This window comes from Trachurus japonicus, chromosome 24, assembly GCF_045865225.1.
Source record: "Trachurus japonicus isolate A0001 chromosome 24, Traja_1.0".
Taxonomy (NCBI): domain Eukaryota; kingdom Metazoa; phylum Chordata; class Actinopteri; order Carangiformes; family Carangidae; genus Trachurus; species Trachurus japonicus.
The window spans coordinates 25,289,927-25,311,481 of record NC_140930.1 but is presented as its reverse complement, the minus strand read 5'-3'; the positions used below and the strand labels follow the sequence as shown (position 1 = coordinate 25,311,481).

At 42.3% G+C, this 21,555-nt stretch overlaps 2 protein-coding genes across 5 annotated transcripts in view; one reads left to right on the top strand and one right to left on the bottom strand.

Annotated features, from left to right (window-relative positions):
* LOC146962056 (MAM domain-containing glycosylphosphatidylinositol anchor protein 2) overlaps positions 1-21,555 on the bottom strand; it is a 208,092-nt gene that overhangs the window by 153,406 nt on the left and 33,131 nt on the right. The window lies entirely within an intron of this gene.
* Positions 6,751-9,969, top strand: LOC146962057 (low choriolytic enzyme-like). Its single transcript, XM_085771631.1, has 8 exons — positions 6,751-6,822; positions 6,937-6,958; positions 7,064-7,126; positions 7,293-7,439; positions 7,553-7,670; positions 9,336-9,514; positions 9,633-9,714; positions 9,828-9,969. The coding sequence occupies exons 1-8, from the start codon at positions 6,751-6,753 to the stop codon at positions 9,967-9,969; spliced, it is 825 nt and encodes a 274-aa protein (XP_085627757.1).

Sequence of the window (21,555 nt, the reverse complement as noted above, 5' to 3'; positions counted from 1 at the left end):
TCCTCATTGGATAAAGGTTGTAGGATACAAGGAAAGTTTTCTCCTCGGCTTACAGCAGAGCAGAGTGACTGACAGACCCGTGTTTCAGACCAAACACTATAAGTGATTGCTGTCGGAAGATATAACTATTTAAGACTTATATTAACACAAACATTCCGCTTACTTCTGCTTTAACAAGTTTTATAACAAGGTTTATTGGCAAAATTAATATATTTGTATAAGTGTATAATTGCTATAAAATTAAATTTGTTTTTGGTAGTTGGTTGGTTTTCGTACCCTTATAATTATTTGTTTATACATAGCAAGGGTCTTGTTTTAGAAAGTGTTGCCATCTTGTGCCGTCATGTTTGTATGGCAGCCCGAAGGGAAAATCCAGCCAACCAGAGAGCGCTTTTTGCGTATATAGATAAACCAACGAAGAAGAAGACAGAAGGAAAGAAGGAGTAGGAAATTGCTTCATGCTCCTAAAAAAGTTTTTTTGTCCCTGGAGGCCACCGTCACTTTGCCGACGGGAGGGGTGAGCGCTGCAAACTAGAATCTGAATGATAGATGACCCACCACCACCACCACCCATTTTACACACTGAACCTTTAATAAAGTTTCATTCGTTCATTCATTCATTCATACTATAAGCTAGGTTGGTGATGTGAGCTTCCCCTCTGCAGTCAGACCAGCAGTCGCCACTGACCTGCCTTTTGACACACAACAGGCCCTGATAGGTTTGTGGCCCATTAAAGAGCTCACACCATCTCCTCTTCTCTCAGCACAAAGACCTTTTGTAGTATAATTTTCACATCCACCTCAAAAGCACCTGACACCTCATCCATCAAGCACAATTATTCCCTGAATGGACCGTGCAACTGGATCATGGCTTAATCAATTGCATTACTACAATAATACACCTGATTTAATTTGCTGTTCCCGCGGCTGTGACAAGTCTGGTAATTCACACCAATTAAAATGGCGTTCATATTCAATATATTTGTTCCTGTTTGTCTGATTGTCAGTTACTATATGAACTCACTGTTTACCTTCTGAGATTGACTCCAGCACACAGAACAAACAGAGAGAGGGTGAAAACAAATAAATCCATCACTGTGAGTTAAAAAACAACTTCTTTACCCACAGACATTCGACTAGATGAGAATTAAGTCAGGCAGTGAGAAAACAGCAGAGGCAATATGAGGCTTCTTTGAAGACTTGCATGTGAAGAGCTGGATCACAGGGGGCACATGATGGTAAATTGTTATTTTGATATGCACACATATGCGGAGCACAAGGCACAAGTGAAAGGAGAGTGAGCAGGGCGTGTGTGTGTGTGTGTGTGTGTGTGTGTGTGTGTGTGCCGGGTCAGACGACCAGCTGTAGCAGGAGAAGGAGCAAGAGCAGAGGCAGCAGAGCAGGCTAATGTGTTTCACTTCACAGGGCGGTTATCATGGCAGTAGGCTTCCTGGCACGCACGCACGCACGCACGCACGCACGCACGCACGCACGCACGCACGCACGCACGCACACACACACACACACACACACACTCCTAGTGAACAACAGCGTAGTGATTCTAAATGTTAAGCACATTGTTTAATAGTCCATTACGTAAATTGATATTGCTCATTGACTGTTGTCCTTGGCTGCCCACGCAGTGTCAGAGAAAAAGACAAAGATGTACTCCAGCGCTGTACAGGGCTAATAGGGTACACCACCATCACTGCTGTTTGGTGCTCTGGAACAATGTGCCAAAACTTCCCATCTGCTCCGCCTCCTCCCACCGACCCCAGCCACCTCCTAATACTGTTAACACCACCGAGGTGTGACCATGGCAGACGTCTCATGCAGATCTGCAGCTAAGGATTATTGGCTTTATCAGTGAACTTGCAAAATATGTTTATTTTTTTCATTCTTTATCCTTAAGCAAAGGTAAAATGTGCCTAAATCGTCAGATCACATTTAATTGGACCCACAAAACAACAACAACAACAAAAATGATGGTATATAATAGGCAGTGTTGTGCCTGAACGCATTCAGTGAACAATCATTCATGAACTCGTTCATATTTTGGGTGAACGTGTATTTCCGTTGATGAATGTTACTGTGAACGCGTTCATTGTGGCATTTGTGAACGGCGCTCTCTTGCAGTATAAGTTCAAGAGCGTGCCAGATTTCCATGGAGCCTTCCAGGGTAAAACCCAGCTAAAACACACCGTAAAAAGGCCTGAATATGTAGCGGGAAAAAAAACACCCAATCTGGCAACACCAGCCACCACAGTGTTGCTCTGCCGCATGTGTGGATAAGGATTCAAAATTGGATACGAAACTGAAATCTGACACATGCTCAGTGTTAAAACTGATCAAATACTTGCTGCCTGTGGTTCTATATGGGCTGTGGCAATAATTTTGAAAAATAATAGCTCACAGCAATGTATTGAAAAAAAAAAAGAACTATGAAGTAGTTCATTTTTGGAACCGTGAACTTCATTCAAAATTTTGAATTATGAACTATGAACTGAACTGGCTCATTTTAAAAAATTGTGAACTGAACAAATTTGACCATTTGGCTTCCATCTAGCACAAATCTTCATCAGATGTTAAGCTGTCAACATGTTATAAGCTTTATTAGAGCTCCCTCACAGAAAACTCATCTACATGCATGAGTGATTTTGTATCAGAAGGCAACAACAGTGAGGAGAGACGTTAGCATGCTGAGAGTGAGTACATGAGAACTCAGACGACTGACTGGAAAAAGACGCGTGCTACGTCCTCATGTTGACTGTAAAAATAAAAGCCATGTACACCAGGCACTAGGACGAATGGATGTCTGGCTGCGTTCACATAATAAACGGGCCGCACCAGAGTTGGATTGTAGCCGTACTGTTTTGGTGCACACCTGAGTGTGATTGTTGTGTTCACTCTGACCCAAACACTCCACACTCAGGCCCAAAGTTCAACTGAGCCAAACTAAACACTGCCCAGACCGAAGCAAGTGCTAGACAGAGATTTTGAGAATTGTTTTTATATTAATAGCTATTTCATTTATTTTATATTATACAGAATATATTTCTTGTATGTTCTTCAGTACATCTGGCATGTTCATCTTTTGAGAGAAAATAAATCTTTAAATCAAAAATAACCTTCAGATATCTTTAAATCTCTCTTATGAGTAACAGGGATATACACATCGTTATTGAACATATATGAAATAAATTATTGCCCAGCCCGGGTATAAAATATAGATAAGCAAGAGCTACTAACAGAACAGAGGCTGGACTTTACAACAGAATCCTCTGTATACAAGAGCCTGAAAACACTGATTTTGAATGGTCTGCAGGTGACAAAATGTCAAACAACGTTATCGTCATGTGATTCTTTTTAAAGGTCCTTCGCTTCCAGCATTCCCATCATGCACACCTGCAAAAGTGTGACTCTGATTCCAGGCAGCATGGTGCAGCAGGACATTTTGGGGGTGTTTACTGATGAAAAGCCTTTTAGTAAGTCGGCATGGCTGCAGGTTTTTTTTCTTTTTTCTTGTAAGAATAACAGCTTAAGAACAGCTTAAGGTGTGTAGTTGCTGGTCTGCATTTAAAACACACTTTGACAAGTGTTTCCTACTGTGGTGGAGATGAACGGCGTTACCACAGTGACAAATCGTAACACTTTGCATTCTGTGTCCTGCTAATTTTGAAAAAAAATAAAAAATAAAAAAAAACCAAGAAAGATTATGGCTGATGTTTTTCATAGCACAAAGGATAAAAAATACATCCACATGCGATAACGGGTGTGAGACTTACGTTTACGCTTTAGGGAGAGATGAAGGAAATATTTTTGTGGGTATAGCACTAGACTGACATCCAATTGAATAAGATCTACTTCCCCCTGCAGTTGGAGAGGCATTAGGAATAAAGCTCAACCAAATGGATGGGTCATACATCATTGAGCATTACTCGTGCTGTGCTGTGACTCTAAAACACAAATTGGATTACCTGTGCACCCACGCGGATCACCCGAATTGGACAGACACAGACACACAGACACACACGGACACGCAAAAGTACATCAGGTTTACTAAATCCATAGGGTTTTTATTGGGCCTTCAGTTCACACATACAACACCTGCAGACACACACACACACACACACACACACACGGAGTGCAATTTTTGTTCCCAAACAATAAATGCCACATTACTGTGATGTACAGCAGAGGACCACAACATATAAAGGTTGCTGTGATGGAATCTCTGTTTGAGGCCGACGACCTGCGAAATCAGATCCTAAAAGCGTTTATGGTGCTGTGAAGCCAGACAGCATCACTCTCCTCTTGTAAACAATCCACCACAACCTGATGATTTATCAGCGGAGCGTCCAGTAAATCTAAATACTCATCTCTCTAAACAACCCAATTCTGCATTTGGAGATTTTTTTTTTTAGAAGACGGTTTTTCTGCTCTGGTGGCTGCCGTCCAGTCCTCGCCGCTGAGATCATCACTGTCGCTGCAGCAGCAGCAGCAGCAGCAGCAGCAGCAGCAGCTCTTCAGTAATGAATCCCGGACTTTACAGCCACTCACTAATTGAGCCATTATTATTATCTGAAACAATACATTTTAAATGGAGCTCCACAACAATGGGTCATACCCAGTGTAAACTACAAAGCTCTTTGTGAATGCAGAGGGTTGTAAAGGAGACAGAGGCTGTTTAGTTTAATAGGAAATGAGTTGTTTTTTTGGTTTTTTTGTTGCAGATGCTCCAATCCCATTGTCTCCTTACCAACACCAATACCATGGTGAATTGTAAAATAAAACAACAACTTAACAGCACTTAGAGGCTGACCCTCTGTGGATGTGATGTGATTGCTGTCATTGTTCTAGAAGACAGCTCAGGTTAAACCCTTTGTTAAGCATACAAATACTTTTTTTTACAGTGGAAACTGCTTATAGTGATGACAGTTACAGTAATCAACAAAGCTGAGTCTCATTTTGAGTCTTTTCATATTTGACAATGAATGGAAATAAAAAATTAAACTGTTGTAGGTGTCCTGCAGCTTATTGCCCACCTTGTTCCACCGTGTGTGTGTGTTTACGTGTATCAAGTCTGCATATCAGCGACCTCAGCAAATGACTAAAATCATGCTGTTACTAGATATCAATTCTTCTTAAAGGGATATTTCAACATTTTGGCAAATTTGCCTATTGCCATAATCCCTATAGTCTTAGCAGTAGGTTCATTACCTTTAATTGTTGGTGCAAGCTGTTTTTAGAACGGTGGAGCAGAGACGTGAGCTGCACAGTATTTCCACATTTCCTTCATCAAACTCATCAAATACACAATCCAACAACTCCAAAACGCTCTGGTGGACAAGTTGTGACCTGCACATTCACCACGCTATGAGATAATAACGTATATTAATTATGTAACATTATGACACATGAAGCAAATACTCAGAACTACTTGTGCTTTTGAAGTCGCTCCAGCAGCAGCCGTGTCTGGGATGTAGTTCCGACTACGCATTTGCCTCGAAAACAACTCTGTCTTGTAACATTCCACTATTATCTCATAGCGTGGTGAATGTGCAGGTCACAACTTGTCCACCAGAGCGTTTTGGAGTTGTTGGATTAGTTTGATGAGGAAAAGCCAGAAATACCATATGCCTCTGTAGCGTTAGCTGAGCAGCTTGTATCTCTGCCTCGCCGATCGATAAATAGCTTGCACCATCAATTAAAGGTAATGAACTGTATTGATTATGGCAATGGGTGAATTTGCCAAAATGTTGAACTATCTCTTTAAGTTTCCAGTGGCTGCACAGCACAACCTGGATACAGGTGCAAGAAATGCAGTTTTATCTTGTATGTGAAATATATCAAGTATAGAAAGTTTATTTACATTGCATGGTTTGGTATCAGCGCTCAGACCTGCGTTCTATAGCTGATCCCTGGGAAGAAGCGCTGGGATCAGCAGCAATGGAGTTGTTAGTGATCAAGCCTTTAAGTGCGCAGACTTGGATCAAACAGCAAGTTAGTTCTGATAGCAGTAGTGATATGAGCTTCTTTTTGGCATCTCAAAGTAATATTTTCTGGCTGGGGGGAAAAAAAATACAGCAGTGCAGGGAGAGACAGCGCAGCAGCACTAAACCAAAGACATGCTCACAGTGGCGGAGCGGCTCCCTCAGCAAACACAAATCAAATAATAATCTTGATTTTAACTTCAAAATGAAGTTGTTTTTCTTTTAGATTTTGTGAATTCTTGCATTTAATCTAAGAAGCGCTGATATCAAGTACGGCTGGAGCTAGACTTTGGGGTAGAAGAAGAAAGAACCCGATAAATAAACACGTCTTCATGACATTCCCTTTACCTCAGCGCCTGCAAATATTTTATGGGGAACGTGGCATTGTTTGTTTCAAATGTTATATCTGTTATGTTTGGGATACTAACTTTGGAACGGAGCCAGATCTCAAGCGTGGACCTCCCGCTGGGTAAAAAGGCTGTCTGAAATGTGATGCTAAGCGATCTGACAGCAGCCCGTGGTCACTGTAATCCCCCCCGAATGAGATTATCCCTGTGTGGAAACAGCGGGCCGCGGTGGGCCGGGCACTCCCATCAGCTGTGTGTCTAAGACAGAGCCCATTGAACCCCTACCACTAATCTCTGTACACATACACACCTTCCAAACCCTGCATATAAACTGGTGGGCCGGGCCGTTGCTTCAGCATCAGTCCTCGGCCAGGCAGCTCCAGACTCACGTCGTCACCTTCAGACAAAAGATGGACTTTAAATCAGCCGTTTCTCTGCTCCTCCTGCTGCTGGCGGGCCTGTGCACCGCTCACCAAGGCGACGTAAGTGATGAATGACACATTTCCAATGCCACGGGTGTCGTTGCATTCAAGTGAGTTTACGAGTACAGAAGGAAGTAAAGAGGTTTCTGTTCTCTGTTTTCTTTCCCCCCGCAGGACCACAGTGCTGCTGATAACGGTGAGTTTGCGGCGCAGTGTAACAAACCGTATCTATCACGTATCGCACTGTTTGCCATTGTCAACACAAGTGTTGCCTGACATCTGCTTTTCTCCCATTCATTAGAGGTCTCGGTGGATGGGTCCACTAAGGAGGACATTACCACCACGATTCTGAGAATGAACAATGGTGTGTATTCAATCACAATATCACAAGGACGGCGAGGGAACATTAGTTTCTCACTTTATTAATGCAGCTTCAATAAGAGAAAGTTTTTTTTTTGGAGAAAAGTAATTTCTTAGTTTGCCTGTTCTGACATTTGGATGAAAGAACATATTTTCTTTCATTTTAATAGGATCTACAGATTTTCTGATGGAAGGAGACGTGATGATTCCACGAACCAGGACCGCCATGAAGTGCTTTAATAAAGAATACTCCTGTCTGTGGGCCAAATCTCCTAATGGGAACGTGGAGGTCCCTTACATTATAAGTTCTAAATACGGTGGGTTTCAATTTGAAATCTAATACACCTGTGAAACTGGATTGTGTGAATTATACCTCTCATCTACTGAATGGACGGTACGACTGATTTCATCCTTTCATCCACAAGTGTAGACTTTGCTGAAAGGAGTGAGATCTTAGCCGCTTTTAAGGGCTTTGAATCGAAAACCTGCATTCGCTTCGTTCCACGTGCGCGCCAGATAGCGTACCTGAGCATCCAACCACGATATGGGTAAGTTAATAACTGAGACACCTGCACGTGAAATCACTACCTACATTTATGGTAGGGGAGGGTTGAGACACTTTTCATTTTCAGGATCACTACATCAAGGCAATTATTGTTTTGCTGCTAACAAATATTCAGGATGTTGTGCAGAATGAGTGTAAACATGTAAACTGTTTTGATACAGTAATATAGCATGTGCAAAAAAAGTGGTCTTGTGGCATAACTTACCCCATGCATGAACTTCTGACAGACTAAATTTACTTTCAATGTTTTTTTTGGACATAAATGTCAAACCACTTCCTTCCTGGTCACATTCTCCTATTTTTTATTACAGTTTCCTAGCAACAAGGGGTGGCTCAACTTACCCCTTGGCTCAATTTACCCCAAACTCCCTTATACACTGTACACCTACAAGGTAACACTTTATAATAAGTACACACTATTATTCAGCATTAGTTAAGCATTAATAAATACTGAATTCTACACATGAATACTCATTAGTATGTAGTTTATAAATATAGTTAGTGCTTATCAATGATTATTGATTGAGTAAAACATTTTTAACTGTGTTTATAAACTACATATAATGAGTATTCATGTGTTATAAATGATGAATTCAGTATTTAATGCTTAACAGTGTGTACTTATCATAAAGTGTTACCCACTTACGATGTAACGATATGAAAGCAGGGGGTCAGTAGAAATCAGCAGGAAAATACAGATCAATTCAATTTGAATTAAGTTCAATTTTATTTGTAAAGCACCAAATCAGAATTTGCATTATCTCAAGGCACTTCACCAGTAAGACCTTGTTATTGTTGAGCAAGTACTCCAGAAAAACTTGAACATGAATTGCATTGTGCATAATGATCCTATTTAAAATATTTCAGCGCTATTACTTCATTTTGTTTTAACCTTTCCACCTGCACACGGGGTGAGTCAGGATTTGCACACAGGACAACACACCGAGCTCCACTTCAGGCATCCGAATGTATCTAACTGTTGGAGCGGCCTCCTGCATAACAACCTCCCCAGCACAATGTTTCTGAACAGCCTGCGTGCAGACACACCCATCTGATGCTGCACACTGGCACAGGCGCATGGATGACTGAACAGGCCTAATGGGCTCAGGCCCAAGAGCCCGAGGTGTCAGGAGGCCCCTGAGCCAGAGGCTCTGTTAACATGACTGACTCTTAACGTTTCCTGATCAACAGTCACAGAGCTCAGTCAGAAACAGCGGGCGTCCCGACTGCTGAATGTTTTACTCCTCGTTATGATCTTGATATTTACAATCCGAAAACCAAATTACATCCAGCATTTGTTTTTGTTGATTCTTTCCCCCTGACATCGCAGCAGAAGCGCGGCGCTCAGGCTGCGGTCACGTTTCATTTTGAGCAAAGAGTGCCGTGTGCTGCAGCATTTAGCAAAGGGTTGTCAGCAGCACGGAAGAGACGAAACGTCTATAAAGATACAAAACAACTAAAAAAAGATGCGAGAAAACCACAAAGAGATGCAAAACAAACACAGAGAGACACCAGCATATAGATAAGCAAAACCAGCACAAACAAATAAAAGCTAAGTTATTACTAACAATGCAGCCGTGTCATTTGTGATCACTTTGCATCTCTTTCAGTCTTTTTTCTTTTCTTTTATCCTTCTCTCTGCCATCAGCTGTGCCTCTTTACTGGGTCGTATTGGCGATAAGCAGGTGCTGTCGCTGCAGAGGTTCGGCTGCGTCCGCAAAGGCATCATCCAGCACGAGCTGCTGCACGCCCTGGGCTTCTACCACGAACACACTCGCAGCGACCGCGACAGCTACATCAAGATCAACTGGGACAACGTCATTGAATGTAAGAATTTCACTTCATGACTGCTTCAAAGATGATATTATTATATTACATTATATATTTAGCCTGCTAGCTATTCATTGGTCTGCTAGCTATTCATTGGTCTTTTTCATGTCAACAGATTTTGCCTACAATTTCAAAAAGATGGACACAAATAACCTCAACACTCCTTACGACTACTCCTCTATAATGCACTATGGAAGGTAAGGCAGCACAGGAATGTTACACTAAAGCCAATAAGGCCGCGTTGAATCGTATTCTTCCCTACAAACACATGTATGAATGATTGTCTCCTGACCGTTGTCCAAACCCACAGGACCGCCTTTGGAAGGTATAATGCTGAAACCATAACTCCCATCCAGAACCCCAACGCTGCCGTCGGCCAGAGGGAGAGTCTCTCTGAGATCGATGTCTACAGGGTCAACAAGCTCTACCAGTGCTGGCGTCATTTGGGTTAGAGGACTACTGCAGTATCAGTCACATTAATGTACTGTAACTCTATGATAATAAAAACTTGAGATTCACATCTTTTGTCTCTATTTTTCATTTTTGTGTTCTGATGATATATCAACTGGTCCTGACCTCTCACCCTAATATGTGGATTTGAAAAAGTCAAGCAACTAATGTGGAGACAGAAACGCTATATTTTGAACAAGAGCTAAAGTTTGATAGACGCTGATATTTATCATGCAGGGAGGATCTAATAACAGACACTTTTCTCTTCCATTATTGGAAACGTGCAAACATTAATAACCACAAGCCAGGGATGAAATATCAGCCTCCGTTACCACGGCTCTGGTTTCATCTGCCCCCTGTAAGCCCTCAGCCCTCAGCTTTATAGAAGTACAACAATAATGTTGACTCACTCAGTCTGCAGTCGGACTTTACAATCTGCCGTTGCTTGATTCTATTTCTTGAAACGTTTCGTGCTCATTGTGATTCAGTAAATCCACCGAATCCTCAAATTACCCCTCTCGTTTCCACGGAAACTGGATAGACGTCGTCAGCGAACCCCGGGTATTACTCTGATCGTTACAAAACCTTCCATCTGTCTTCATTTATTAGAACAACTTTGCATGCATCAACCTGTTTTGCTGTATCTATTATTACTGCGTTTTTCGCTTAGTTCTCCGCATCAATTTCTGTCAGGAAACAAAGTTAGGAAGTATTGGCAAAGAAAAAAAAAGAATTTAATGAGATAGAAAAATAACTGAAGGGCAAATATGCGTCAATATTTTCATAATTGAGTTCATTTCCATTTCGGCTCATAGTAATTAAGTTTGGGATTTGTACACTAGTGAAGAGTAAAGTGTTTTATCAGAGTGAATCAGTACTGCAGTATATTCAGTCAGCCAAACTTTGCAGAGCTTCATCTCTGCAGAACGGCATAGATGTGGTAGGACATGAGATAAACCCCGCCGCTACTACTTCCTAACCCTGCAGAGAAATTAGCTGTTTCATTTTTTATTTTTTTGCACTTGGCCACAACCCACACTCTTGGATGTGTGTGTGTGTTTTTCCACCCTTTGAAATGCTACACAGTGTTATTCTTTCTGCATTCACCCCAGTGAGAGACAGAGAGAGAAAGAGAGAGAACAGTGCTGGGTGAGAAAGGAGCAGCGGGGGAGGTTGAGGGGCAGATAAGGGAAGAATGCCTCGGAGAGAGAACAGATTCCTATTAAGCAAATTTTCCTCCGCGCGTGATGTATGAATGCACTAACAATCGTGACAGCGTTGGATGCATTTCTCCGGCGCTGTGGCTTAAATACAGCTAAAGAGGCCATGGCACAAGCGCTGCTCTGAGAAAGGCCCTGAATCTGTATAGTTCAGATGGACACAGAGCCTTTAATGTTTCATAAAGTAGTTTCAGTTCATATCAATCGTTCTGCCCATAAAATATTTAAAATCTACTTGTTTATTGAAATATTTAACGCTCCAGCTCTGTTAGTGCTCCAAGAAGCTCACAGAGACTTTTCAGCCAGATATAAATTTAAGTATTTCTCCAAATCCTGATTAAAATAAAATTACCACCGAGCTCGAGATCCCACAACTGAAGTACAAATATGCCACCTCACAAACACACATGGCTAAAAATCAGTGAACGTTCAGTGGAGCTGGAGTCTAATGAGAGGCATCTCTCTGAACTCTGAGGCTGACGTGAATAAACACATCATATGGAATATTTCATCTTTCCTTTGATTGCTCCCTTGGTTTTGGTCTGACTGAGATCTAATAAAAAATATATATAAAGCAGAAGCCTGATCTGCAGTGTATTACCTAATGTTCAGTATTAGCGGGTGTTATTTCATAACAGCCTTAAAGCATTGTCTGTAATGCTCTTACAGATGCTGTGTGACTGTCCTTTAAAGGGCAGCGCGTATACGACCGGCATCGTCTCCTGTACGACGTCTGTTCTAATGAGGGCCGGCCGGGCCGAGCCAGATGCGGTCTGATCTGTGATGTCACTGCTAATACGCTGGCAGGCCATAACTGCTGGCTGGCTGAGCAGCTCTTACCACCACGTTATTAACACAGATCAGTGTACCTGCCTCTCTTCAAACACGATAAGCTTCAACACACAGCTCTCCTCAGTTCGCTGCGTGAGCCGCCTAATACCCACCAATAGGAAATTAAAATGCTCACTCAGAGCGGTGCTACCATCTCAGCTGGCCCAACCTTGGTGAAGGTTTTCAAACATTTTTGGAGCTGTTAACCTTCTTAGGAAAGAAAAGACCTTCACACCCCTTACTGTGAGTTAGTTACTTTTGATTTTAAATCCTTAAAAAATCCTTAAAGGATTTCCAGAATTACCAGTTTGCGTCAAAAATATCACTCCTGAGAGTCATACCTCAGAACATCTGAACACAGAGGTAACAGACAATGCGAAAAACTCAGTTTATAAATGAAGACGTCTTAAAGGGATAGTTCAGCTTTTTTGAAATGCGGGTTGTATGAGCTACAAATGCCCATTAATTACACTAGATGAATCCCCCCACTGAGAAACAAGCATCAAGACACAGGCAGTACACTGTTGTCAATGAGGGACGATTAATCCGTGTTTTTTGCCACCTACAGTAAGTCCCATCTCAAAATAATACACCAGTTCATAGTACGATCTAAAGTAAAAATGTACAATGCATCAGCTGGTCGGAAGCTGGTTTGTTGTTTATCTGGAACTAACCAACTCACTCAGTATACTAGGGCTGCCACGATTAGTCGACTAGTCACGACTACGTCGACTATTAAAATCGTCGACAACTAATTTAATAGTCGACGCGTCGTTGTTGTTGTTTTTTTTACTTTGTTTTTCTCTCAAAACTGCTGCAGCACCTTCCACACATGCACCCGCCGCCACAGCCGCGCATCACACACACACGTGCACTCACTCATTCAAGGCGAGTACACATAGGTGTTCTCTCTCTTTTCTCTCTCTACCTGTCTTGTTCCTCATCAAGCGGCACCGGTGTAACCCCCCTCCCTCCCTCCCTCCCTCCCTCCGCCGCCGCCGCCGCCGCCACTGCTCCTCTCCCTCTCTCTCTCTCTCTCTCTCTCTCTCTCTCTCGTCATTTTAAATGAGAAGCGCTACTAGGAGCGGTACCGCCGGTCCATCGTTTTAAGTCACGGACTAAAAAACAGCCGTTCGTCATTTAAAAATAAAATCGCGGACTTTGAGAGTCTGTGTTGGAGAACTAGAACGTTACCGCGTCCGGTCACAGCGTCCTGGTCACGTAATGAGCGCTCATCTTAACGAGGAAGTCTTCTCTACCGGTGTAAATCTACGTCAATATTTTCCGGTAGCTTCTCATCACAGTCCACACCTTGCAGAGTTTGAGCTGCACCTCAGTTTCACTTGTTTTCATTTGACAGAGTTTCACACAGAACTTTCTGGTGGAGTCTTTCTATGTTTCTCCTTCTGTGACAGTAAAAAGGCACATTTACATTTTTTCAGACAAGACGATTGTCTGATAAACTATTCAATTTTCTTTTTTTAACAGAACGACTAGCCTATTATTTACACTGAGCACAAGTTATATTTGAATATAGGCCTACCAAAACTTTATTATTGTGAATAATTCCTTAGTTTCAGGTGTCCACCTCATTTTATTTAAATGTAGCTGTTAAATGCCAGAGACAAATGAAGGAAAGAAAAACCTATAAAACCTTTAAGTATTTATTTTGGTGTTGTTTAGGCCAGTGCTTTATCTTTATTTTACTGAGCTGTTTGCACTTTATGCTACAGTTAAAGCTGCATATTTCATTAAAAGTTTAATGAACTATCATCTTAATTGTCTTTATTTTTAGTTAGCATATACCTTAAACACTTCAAGCTGAAAGCTAATGATGGTATATAAGAGCAGCTGCATGCTGGTGCGATAAGCTGTATGTTTTACATTCAATTTACGTATGATCCGATTAGTCGACTAATCGAAAAAAATAGTCGGTGACTAGTCGACTATCAAAATAATCGTTTGTGGCAGCCCTACAGTATACTCCTTGGTACTCCTCCACACAGGCAGGCTCCGTGACGCGCTGTATCACTCCGCCTCTTCCACACTCCACTGATCCAAACAGCTGATAGGCGGAGTGATACAGCCGGACTTCTTGTAGGCAGCAAAAATACGCTGATTAATTGTCCCTCGTTGACAACAGTGTACTGCCTGTGTCTTGGTGCAGCACGATGTGCCGGTGTCTCTCAGTAGGGGGGGGGGGGGGGGGGGGGGGGGTGGGTGGGGGCAGAGACCTTTCTACTGCATCTAGTGTACTTAATGGGCATTTGTAGCTCATACAACCCCACTTCAAAAAAAAAAAACTGAACTATCCCTTTAAATTCTTAGGATTTTGTCTACCAGCATCAGTTTCCTGTACAGCCAGAGTTACAACAGGAACTGCAAATATCTCATTTGTCATATATTTATATCTGCATGCATGTTTACATATCCCAAAGCATTATGGGTCCTGGGTTTCCATCTAAAATCCATTAACATGTATACAGTAAATGTTGCATGTTGCTATCATTTATTCTCTGTGTATATATAACACTACATCAGGTCCTGGTTTTAGCTCTGCATTAGAAACCTGTGGGAGAGTAGAAGAACTAACTGGCTCTGCTAAAAGCCTGTGAATAAAGGGAGAGGAGCTCCAGTCTTTGAGGACAAATTCCCCTGTTTTTTGTTATTTTCCCTTCCACCGCTCAGCAAAGAAACACATAAAGACTGTAATGCTGAAATATACCCTAAACCTGATTTTATCTCACCCGAGCTGCTGAAGATCTCTATTAGGTTAAGCTGAATACATTTTCTCTCACTCTTAGAGACCAAATCTCATTAGAAGTGGATCTCTTTACGGCCACTATGATAAAGAGAAGATAAAAACTTGTAAAATTGTAAATATGTAGTGGGTGTTGTTTTAAGACAGGCTGGGAAAACTCAATATATAAACCATATGTCAGTTTCTTCCTCAAGATGATTAAAAAGCCAAACAACAGAAGATTTAACACAAACAACAGAGACATCTGTTTGCGTGGATCATTTGAGTTTTGAAGTCTGCGGTGCGCGTCTCCTTTTTCAAAGCCTATCCTGGGTCGCCAGCAAGTCAGCTGTTAAGTGCCCCTTTTGAGCGAGATCAAAGCGGCGCTTGCAAAAACAAGTAAATTTAGTTAAGGACGCAATCAAAAGAAATAACAGATTGGAATACAAATTCTGGAAGTCTTTGTTGTTGCCCTGCAGGACCCGGTAGAAACGATTAGCGGGCTGCGGGATCGAAGGCACTAAAGTAACGTACTATTGTTGAAGCTTTCATGAAGTTTGACTCAGCTTCTCTTCTGTGGATCTAAAGGAGCCCGAGGAGCCATATACCAACCTCTAAGATGTCTGAACCTAGAATAGCACGCTGACAAGTTACTGTCTGTTGTCACTGCGTGCTCAAATCTCATAAATATTTCATACATTGTGTTCACTGAAACTGAGATAGCGCCTGGCATTACTTTAAATACAAAAAAAAGGACATTTCAGCAGACGGCAAAATGAGGGCGATGCAAAGAGATTCTGACTAAAGACTGAAATAAATGTATGTTGTCTTTACGGGCCATGTGGTGCTCCGATGGAAAACGGCAGCCTGTCGGTGTCAAAGAGGAAATGATGTTTTTAAAAAGGGCTTTGTAAATGTGTAAATCAGAATGAAGCATTAGTGTACAATCCCTCTGAGCTGTGTTCTCTGAGCTGCACCACATCTCTGTTTGTCAGTGCTGAGGAATTGCAGCTGTCGAAAATGATGCGGTCCCATTAGTGACGGAATCCGAGCTGAGACGGAGCCAGACAGAAAGCTGCTGTGGGGACAAGATGATAACAAGGTACTCATTGGAGATGTGAGGGATGGTGTTCACTCTCTGTGTGTGTCTGATGAGAACCGGGCAGCGGCGGAGATGGAGGGGTTAAGATAAAGACACAGAGAGTGCGGGAGGGGGGGGGGTGTGGAGAATTAGAAAGAGAGGGAAACGGTTAAGGGATGAAAAGGATGGGGAGGGGTGATAAGGGACGAATAGAGATGAGAACAATGAGACTGGGGAGCGAGGAAGTGCGAGCGGGACGGTAATCAGGGAGAGGCAACAGTGAAACACACGAATCAAAGCAGCGACTGAAGCAACTGACCACAGAGAGACAGAGAGAGACAGAGAGAGAGAGAGAAGCAGCACCCGGAGAGATTGGCAGGTTTATTCACAGGGAGTTACTGATCTCTCATCCTGCACATGATTCCAGCTCAGAACTAAGCGACGCGCACCGCAGCGGGATAAAGAGACGGACACGTTGGGAAAGACATCCTTTCGTTCAGTGCAACAAATGAGCAGAGCGGAGCAGGTGATGATGTCACGCTTTCAGCAGCACATTAGTAAGCTGCAGTTAATAATCAGCCTGATTGACTTCTTGATTAGAAAACAATCAGACGGAGAAAGCCAGGTACACAAGTGACATAACGGAACTGATTGTACGGTGCTACAGTGAAGTATATTCCAGCTGTTTGCTAGCTGTTTGCAGAATGTGCTAACAGGGTGAGGATATCTGCTGATATGGATCCTATAATATAGAGTCCTGTGTGGTCAGATAGGCAGTTTGGGTTAAAGGGATAGTAGCATTTTTTTTAAAGTGGGGTTGTATGATCTACAAATAGCCCCTAAGTACTTTAATTGCAGTAGAAGACTCTCTGCACTCCTCCCGTTAGCAACGCCAGCCCATAGCCCTGCCCAGAGATTTACAACATACAGTGTTGTGAACAGAGCCAAAGAAACTGCCTATTTTCGCGGCCTAGAAGAGGTTTTACCTGAAAAGAAATACACAGTTCCATTGTTCACTATAATATAATTTTTTCCAGCCCCAAAGTGCAGGAAAAACGCAGTTTTTATTTGAACTGCTGATCGGCGGGCGCTAACCCTGGGCGGAGGGATACGTGAGTTGGTTAGGTCCAAATAAAAACTGCGTTTTTCCTGCACTTTGAAAGGCTGGAAAAAATTATATTGTAGCGAACAATGGAACTGTGTATTTTTTTTCAGGTAAAACCTATTTTAGGCCACGGAAATAGGCCGTTTCTTTGGGTCTGTTCACAACACTGTATGTTGTAAATCTCTGGGCAGGGCTATGGGCTGGCGTTGCTAACGGGCAGAGTGCAGAGAGTCTTCTACTGCAATTAAAGTACTTAGGGGCTATTTGTAGATCATACAACCCCACTTTAAAAAAATGCTACTGTCCCTTTAAGGTCAGGGAAAGATCATAGTTTTGTTACATTTAAATTAACCCATCATGTCTGAAGTCAATTCACTTTTTCTGAATCTAACCAGACTAAAAGTCCTCCCTTGAACCCAACACAAACTATACATAAACATATACTACTATGTTTGTTAATGCTGTTCCCGTGTATTACTGTTGTACAGACTGTGCAATGACAATAAGGATTTATCCTATTCTTATCTCATATTGTGCAGTAAGATTCTGTTGGAAAACATATTTTGTCTGTGACTTGCCAATGAAGTTAAAAGAACAACATATTAATCTAATATTTATAGATAAATCGAGACTCTCCTAAATGCATTTCTGGTGAGACTGAATTATAGAGTGAATCCAACTTGTTCATTTCAAGTTGGTTCAGAAGAAGCCAAGATTTGCACAAAAATAACATATCACAAAGTTCTATCCACCAACACAGCATTCTCCCATACAGCTTGATTTAGTTCACCCTGCGTAATTGATACACTGGGAGTAAAAGCATGGCCTCAGTAGAACAGGAATGATCTGAAAATCTCTTCAGCACCAAGGACAGCGCTCACTCTGCTTCTGGTCAACAGCCAGTCCATAATGTTGAAATGACATCAGTGTACAGCCTGTAAAGTTTTACTCAGCTGGTAATGTGCAATCACATCTAAGCTGAGGGTAGTTCTGCTTTAGATAACTGTCGCTATTCAACACTATATCAGGACATCAGAGACAGTGTTGAGTATGTGTATGTGTGTGTGTGTGTGGCGGGGGGTATTTACAGCAGTTTGCAGGTGAATTTACAGTGACAATGCAAAATATAAAAGACAGCTGTTAAAATTACGCTCAAGTGAATTCTTTGACTCTGCCTACGAATATGTGGGCGCATCATGCAGGAGATAATGGCATTAAACCATCATTCCATCAGCAACCTCTATGTGACACGGTCCTCGGCTGTACATCACAATAATGTGGCATTTATCAGTGTGCGCGCATGTGTGTGTTAAAAGCAAGTGTTAGTGTATATACAGGGTGCGAGCAGGGCATAACGGTGCATTTGAAGGTGCATGCTAAAGGTGGGATTGTATAATGACTGCTATAGAAATATAATCGCCAGCTTGAAATGTGGCAATTATACGTGGCAATTACACAGGTTGTATGCATCTGACTTCTATGAGCAGGGGAGCTGATGACGCCTTCCAATCCCCAGGGAGCCTTCCAAGGCCATTTATCCCATTTTATATTAATAGCACCTGTCTTGCTTTCATAGTCAGGACGCCTATGAAACAATTAGCGCAGCATTAGGATGTACTTCACTCTCTCTGTCCTTAGTGGACTTGCCAATAAACCCAGGTGGATTGCCATCTTCCGACAGCTGTCTCCGATTATACATCCCGTGCCTTTTTTTTTTGTCCGTGTGTTGAATAAAGTTCTCGGTGATGGCTCCCGAACGACTTCTGAGCCAATAAATTGGATCGTCATTTGCAATCAAACTGGTTTTAATCGCGGCGCAGTTGCAGATGAGAAATGGAATGAAACAGGCGAACAGCCAGTGCTGAGATGACAGAATGATGAAGCAATTCCCAACAGGAGTAGAGAGTGATCCCCAAAGGTAGGACGTTTACTTGTTCTAAGTGCTGAGCTGCAGCAAATACACTTTCAGAACTCTAGCTGTCCCAGATACAGCCAATAAGGGGATATTATGTTCTTTTTTTTTATCTAAATGTTTCTTTTTTCTTTGTTTACAGCATAATGTTCCTAGGAGGACACACTGTCCCTGCAGAGATGTGTTGCACATTTAAGATATTTTTAACTTAGTATACTTGTATATTGCCCAATTAAAGCTGTAATTAATGCAGCAGTGTGGTGCTTCCAGGAAAATAGGAAACTTAACGCATATGACAAACAAACAGCCAAAGCCAGGGCCGAGCTCCTCAAGTGGCTCCAGTGCCAGAAACAAAGCGCACACGGGTCAGAAGTCCCTGATTGCGTGTCGGAAATGTTATTTCATCTAAGATTCACTTTGATGGCATGTTTGTGAGCTCTTCTCCGAGCTGACTGAGTCTCCACACATCCCCTTGCCCCCGTGTACTTCCATCATCTTGCCGCGGACGATCGGAAAATGTAATTTCTTCTCGTTGAATGAATGGTTTGGAGAGCAAATGAACGTCTGCCGAGGCAATATATGTCTCTGTCTTGGAGCGGAGCGCACTGTCCACAAGGACATGCTAAATCAGCAGAAAGGTCAAACAGTGTGCAGTACAGAGGGAGGCTTTTATACAACAGGAGAAATAAATATTTTGTCCTCTCAAGTGAACAGTGTCTGCCTGTCTGCCTGTTTTTAGTTCAAAACAGACACATGACTCCAGCCGTTCAAACCTGAATTATTCGCTCCTTTCGCTTGAAAATGTCCCCATTCAGGAAGAAAAACCTAACCGGGGGTTTTTCGTGTCTGGCTTCTGTCGTCAGTGGACTTTTATAGCAACCGGAGGAACTTCTGAAAAGGAAAGAATCAATTCGAGCTGCGTTTGAAAGGGGGAAAGATTCCCGGCGGTTGGCAGAAATGCGCACCATGAGATGTTAACAAACCACCGATAACTCCGGAATATGAAACCTCTGTGCTCCAGCAGAAAAAAAAAAAGGGGGGAACGACAACGGCGCGCGGTGTTGTGGTTCCACCCTCCCGCTCTCGGTTCAACACATCTGACACCAGCCGGAGACGGAAGGAACAAAGGAGCTCATAGTTCCTCCAGAAAGCCTTGACGTCAGGACTCAGGGAACGGCGCTTTCTTCAGATGCAGTAAATGGAAGCAGGCGGGCGTGTTAGCCTGTAGTCTGTATAGTCTACACATGATGCACAGACGCACTCCATCATTTTTCAATGCTGAGAAACGGCGGCGACGGTGCTGGTGCATTACGACAACGCAAAGGCTCATTAGCCTTTACTTCAGTTCACTAGTTCTGATTATGAGTCCTTTCATCATTTTTTCATGTGTGTGTCTGTGTATATACGTATATACGTGTGTGTGTTTGCATGTGTGACAATGACACAGGAGAAACCTCTTCAAGTGAGGGTGTTAGCTAAAACCACAGTGAGGGTTTTATTTCTCCCGTCTAAGTGTCTTCAAGTGGCAGCCGTACACCGTGCTTTGTGCCACACTGATAAAATTGATTTGCAGCTCTGAGATCAGATCTGACTTGATCTTACGCTTCGGTCCCGGCGTGCGGAACAAAGAGCCTCTTGTTTTAGAGGAGCTTTAGTGCTTTTTTTTTTTTTTTTTTGGTCCTCAGGTAGTAGTTTGGAGTGGGCAGTCTTCCACACCGGTTAGTGCAAGAAACGACTTGAAATAAAGTTTTTCCCCTCTTCCCATAACTAACCTGACATGTTGTGTGCCAGTTATGATACCTCATGCAATGAGAGGCTCATTAGACCATGAAATTGAGCAATGTTACCTTGTCTTGTGTAAAGATTCAGTGTTTCCTCAGGATTTTTTCCTCCTCCCCTGCACCTTGCCGGTCGAACAGCATATCATCCAACTTAAGGTTAGCTTGTTAAATCTACCTTTCAAGGGTTTCTTCTGCAGGAAGTGCTGAGCTGAAAAAGTTAGGAGTTCATAAACACCTTCAGGGGTGAAATTAAAACTACAGTAAGGTGTTTTTTTTTCCATAATAAGGGGATAAAGCTGAACACAAAATATACAGTACATTCACTTGCTTAATGATTTCTTTCTTGATTTATTTAACAATTTGGTAATTATAATACTCAGGATGTTCATACAGAGCAAATACTGAAAGTCATGGTTCAAATATATAGTTTAATATACTGATACGATATAAAAAGTTCAGTTGGGTGAAAGCACGGAGAGAAAAGAGTGAGTCTCACTCTGTTCCTTTCCACTGCCGAGCGTCTATAGCGGAAACACTGAGATCCTGAAGGAGATAGAGGAGGAAAATAAAGTGTCAGAGAGAGAGAATGAGAAGAGGAAGAGACTGTGTTGTCTCTGTGTGTTTCTCCGTAACGCAGACAAACTGGTGAGACTTTAACCTTGACTAACAATCATCAAAAAACATTGTCTCTGCTAAAAACAAATAAATAGGACCTTTTTTTCCTCTCTCTCTTTCCATTCGGCACCTCTCCCCCGGCTTCTCTATTGTCGCAGCTGTTTTGCACCATTTTTATCTTTAGCTGTTATTATTCACACTCTCTCTGTTGTATTATTTACATCAGTGCACTCTCATCAAAGTGCATGAGTTTAGTCCATTGGATCAAACGATGATGGAAGAAGTTCTCTGATCCTTTACATA

Excerpts from the sequence above, each read along its gene's own strand:
- LOC146962057 (XM_085771631.1), top strand. The coding sequence starts at position 6,751 with ATGGACTTTAAATCAGCCGTTTCTCTGCTCCTCCTGCTGCTGGCGGGC. Across the intron at positions 7,127-7,292 it reads GATTCTGAGAATGAACAATG|GATCTACAGATTTTCTGATG; the intron begins GTGTGTATTCAA and ends TCATTTTAATAG. Across the intron at positions 9,515-9,632 it reads CTGGGACAACGTCATTGAAT|ATTTTGCCTACAATTTCAAA; the intron begins GTAAGAATTTCA and ends TCATGTCAACAG.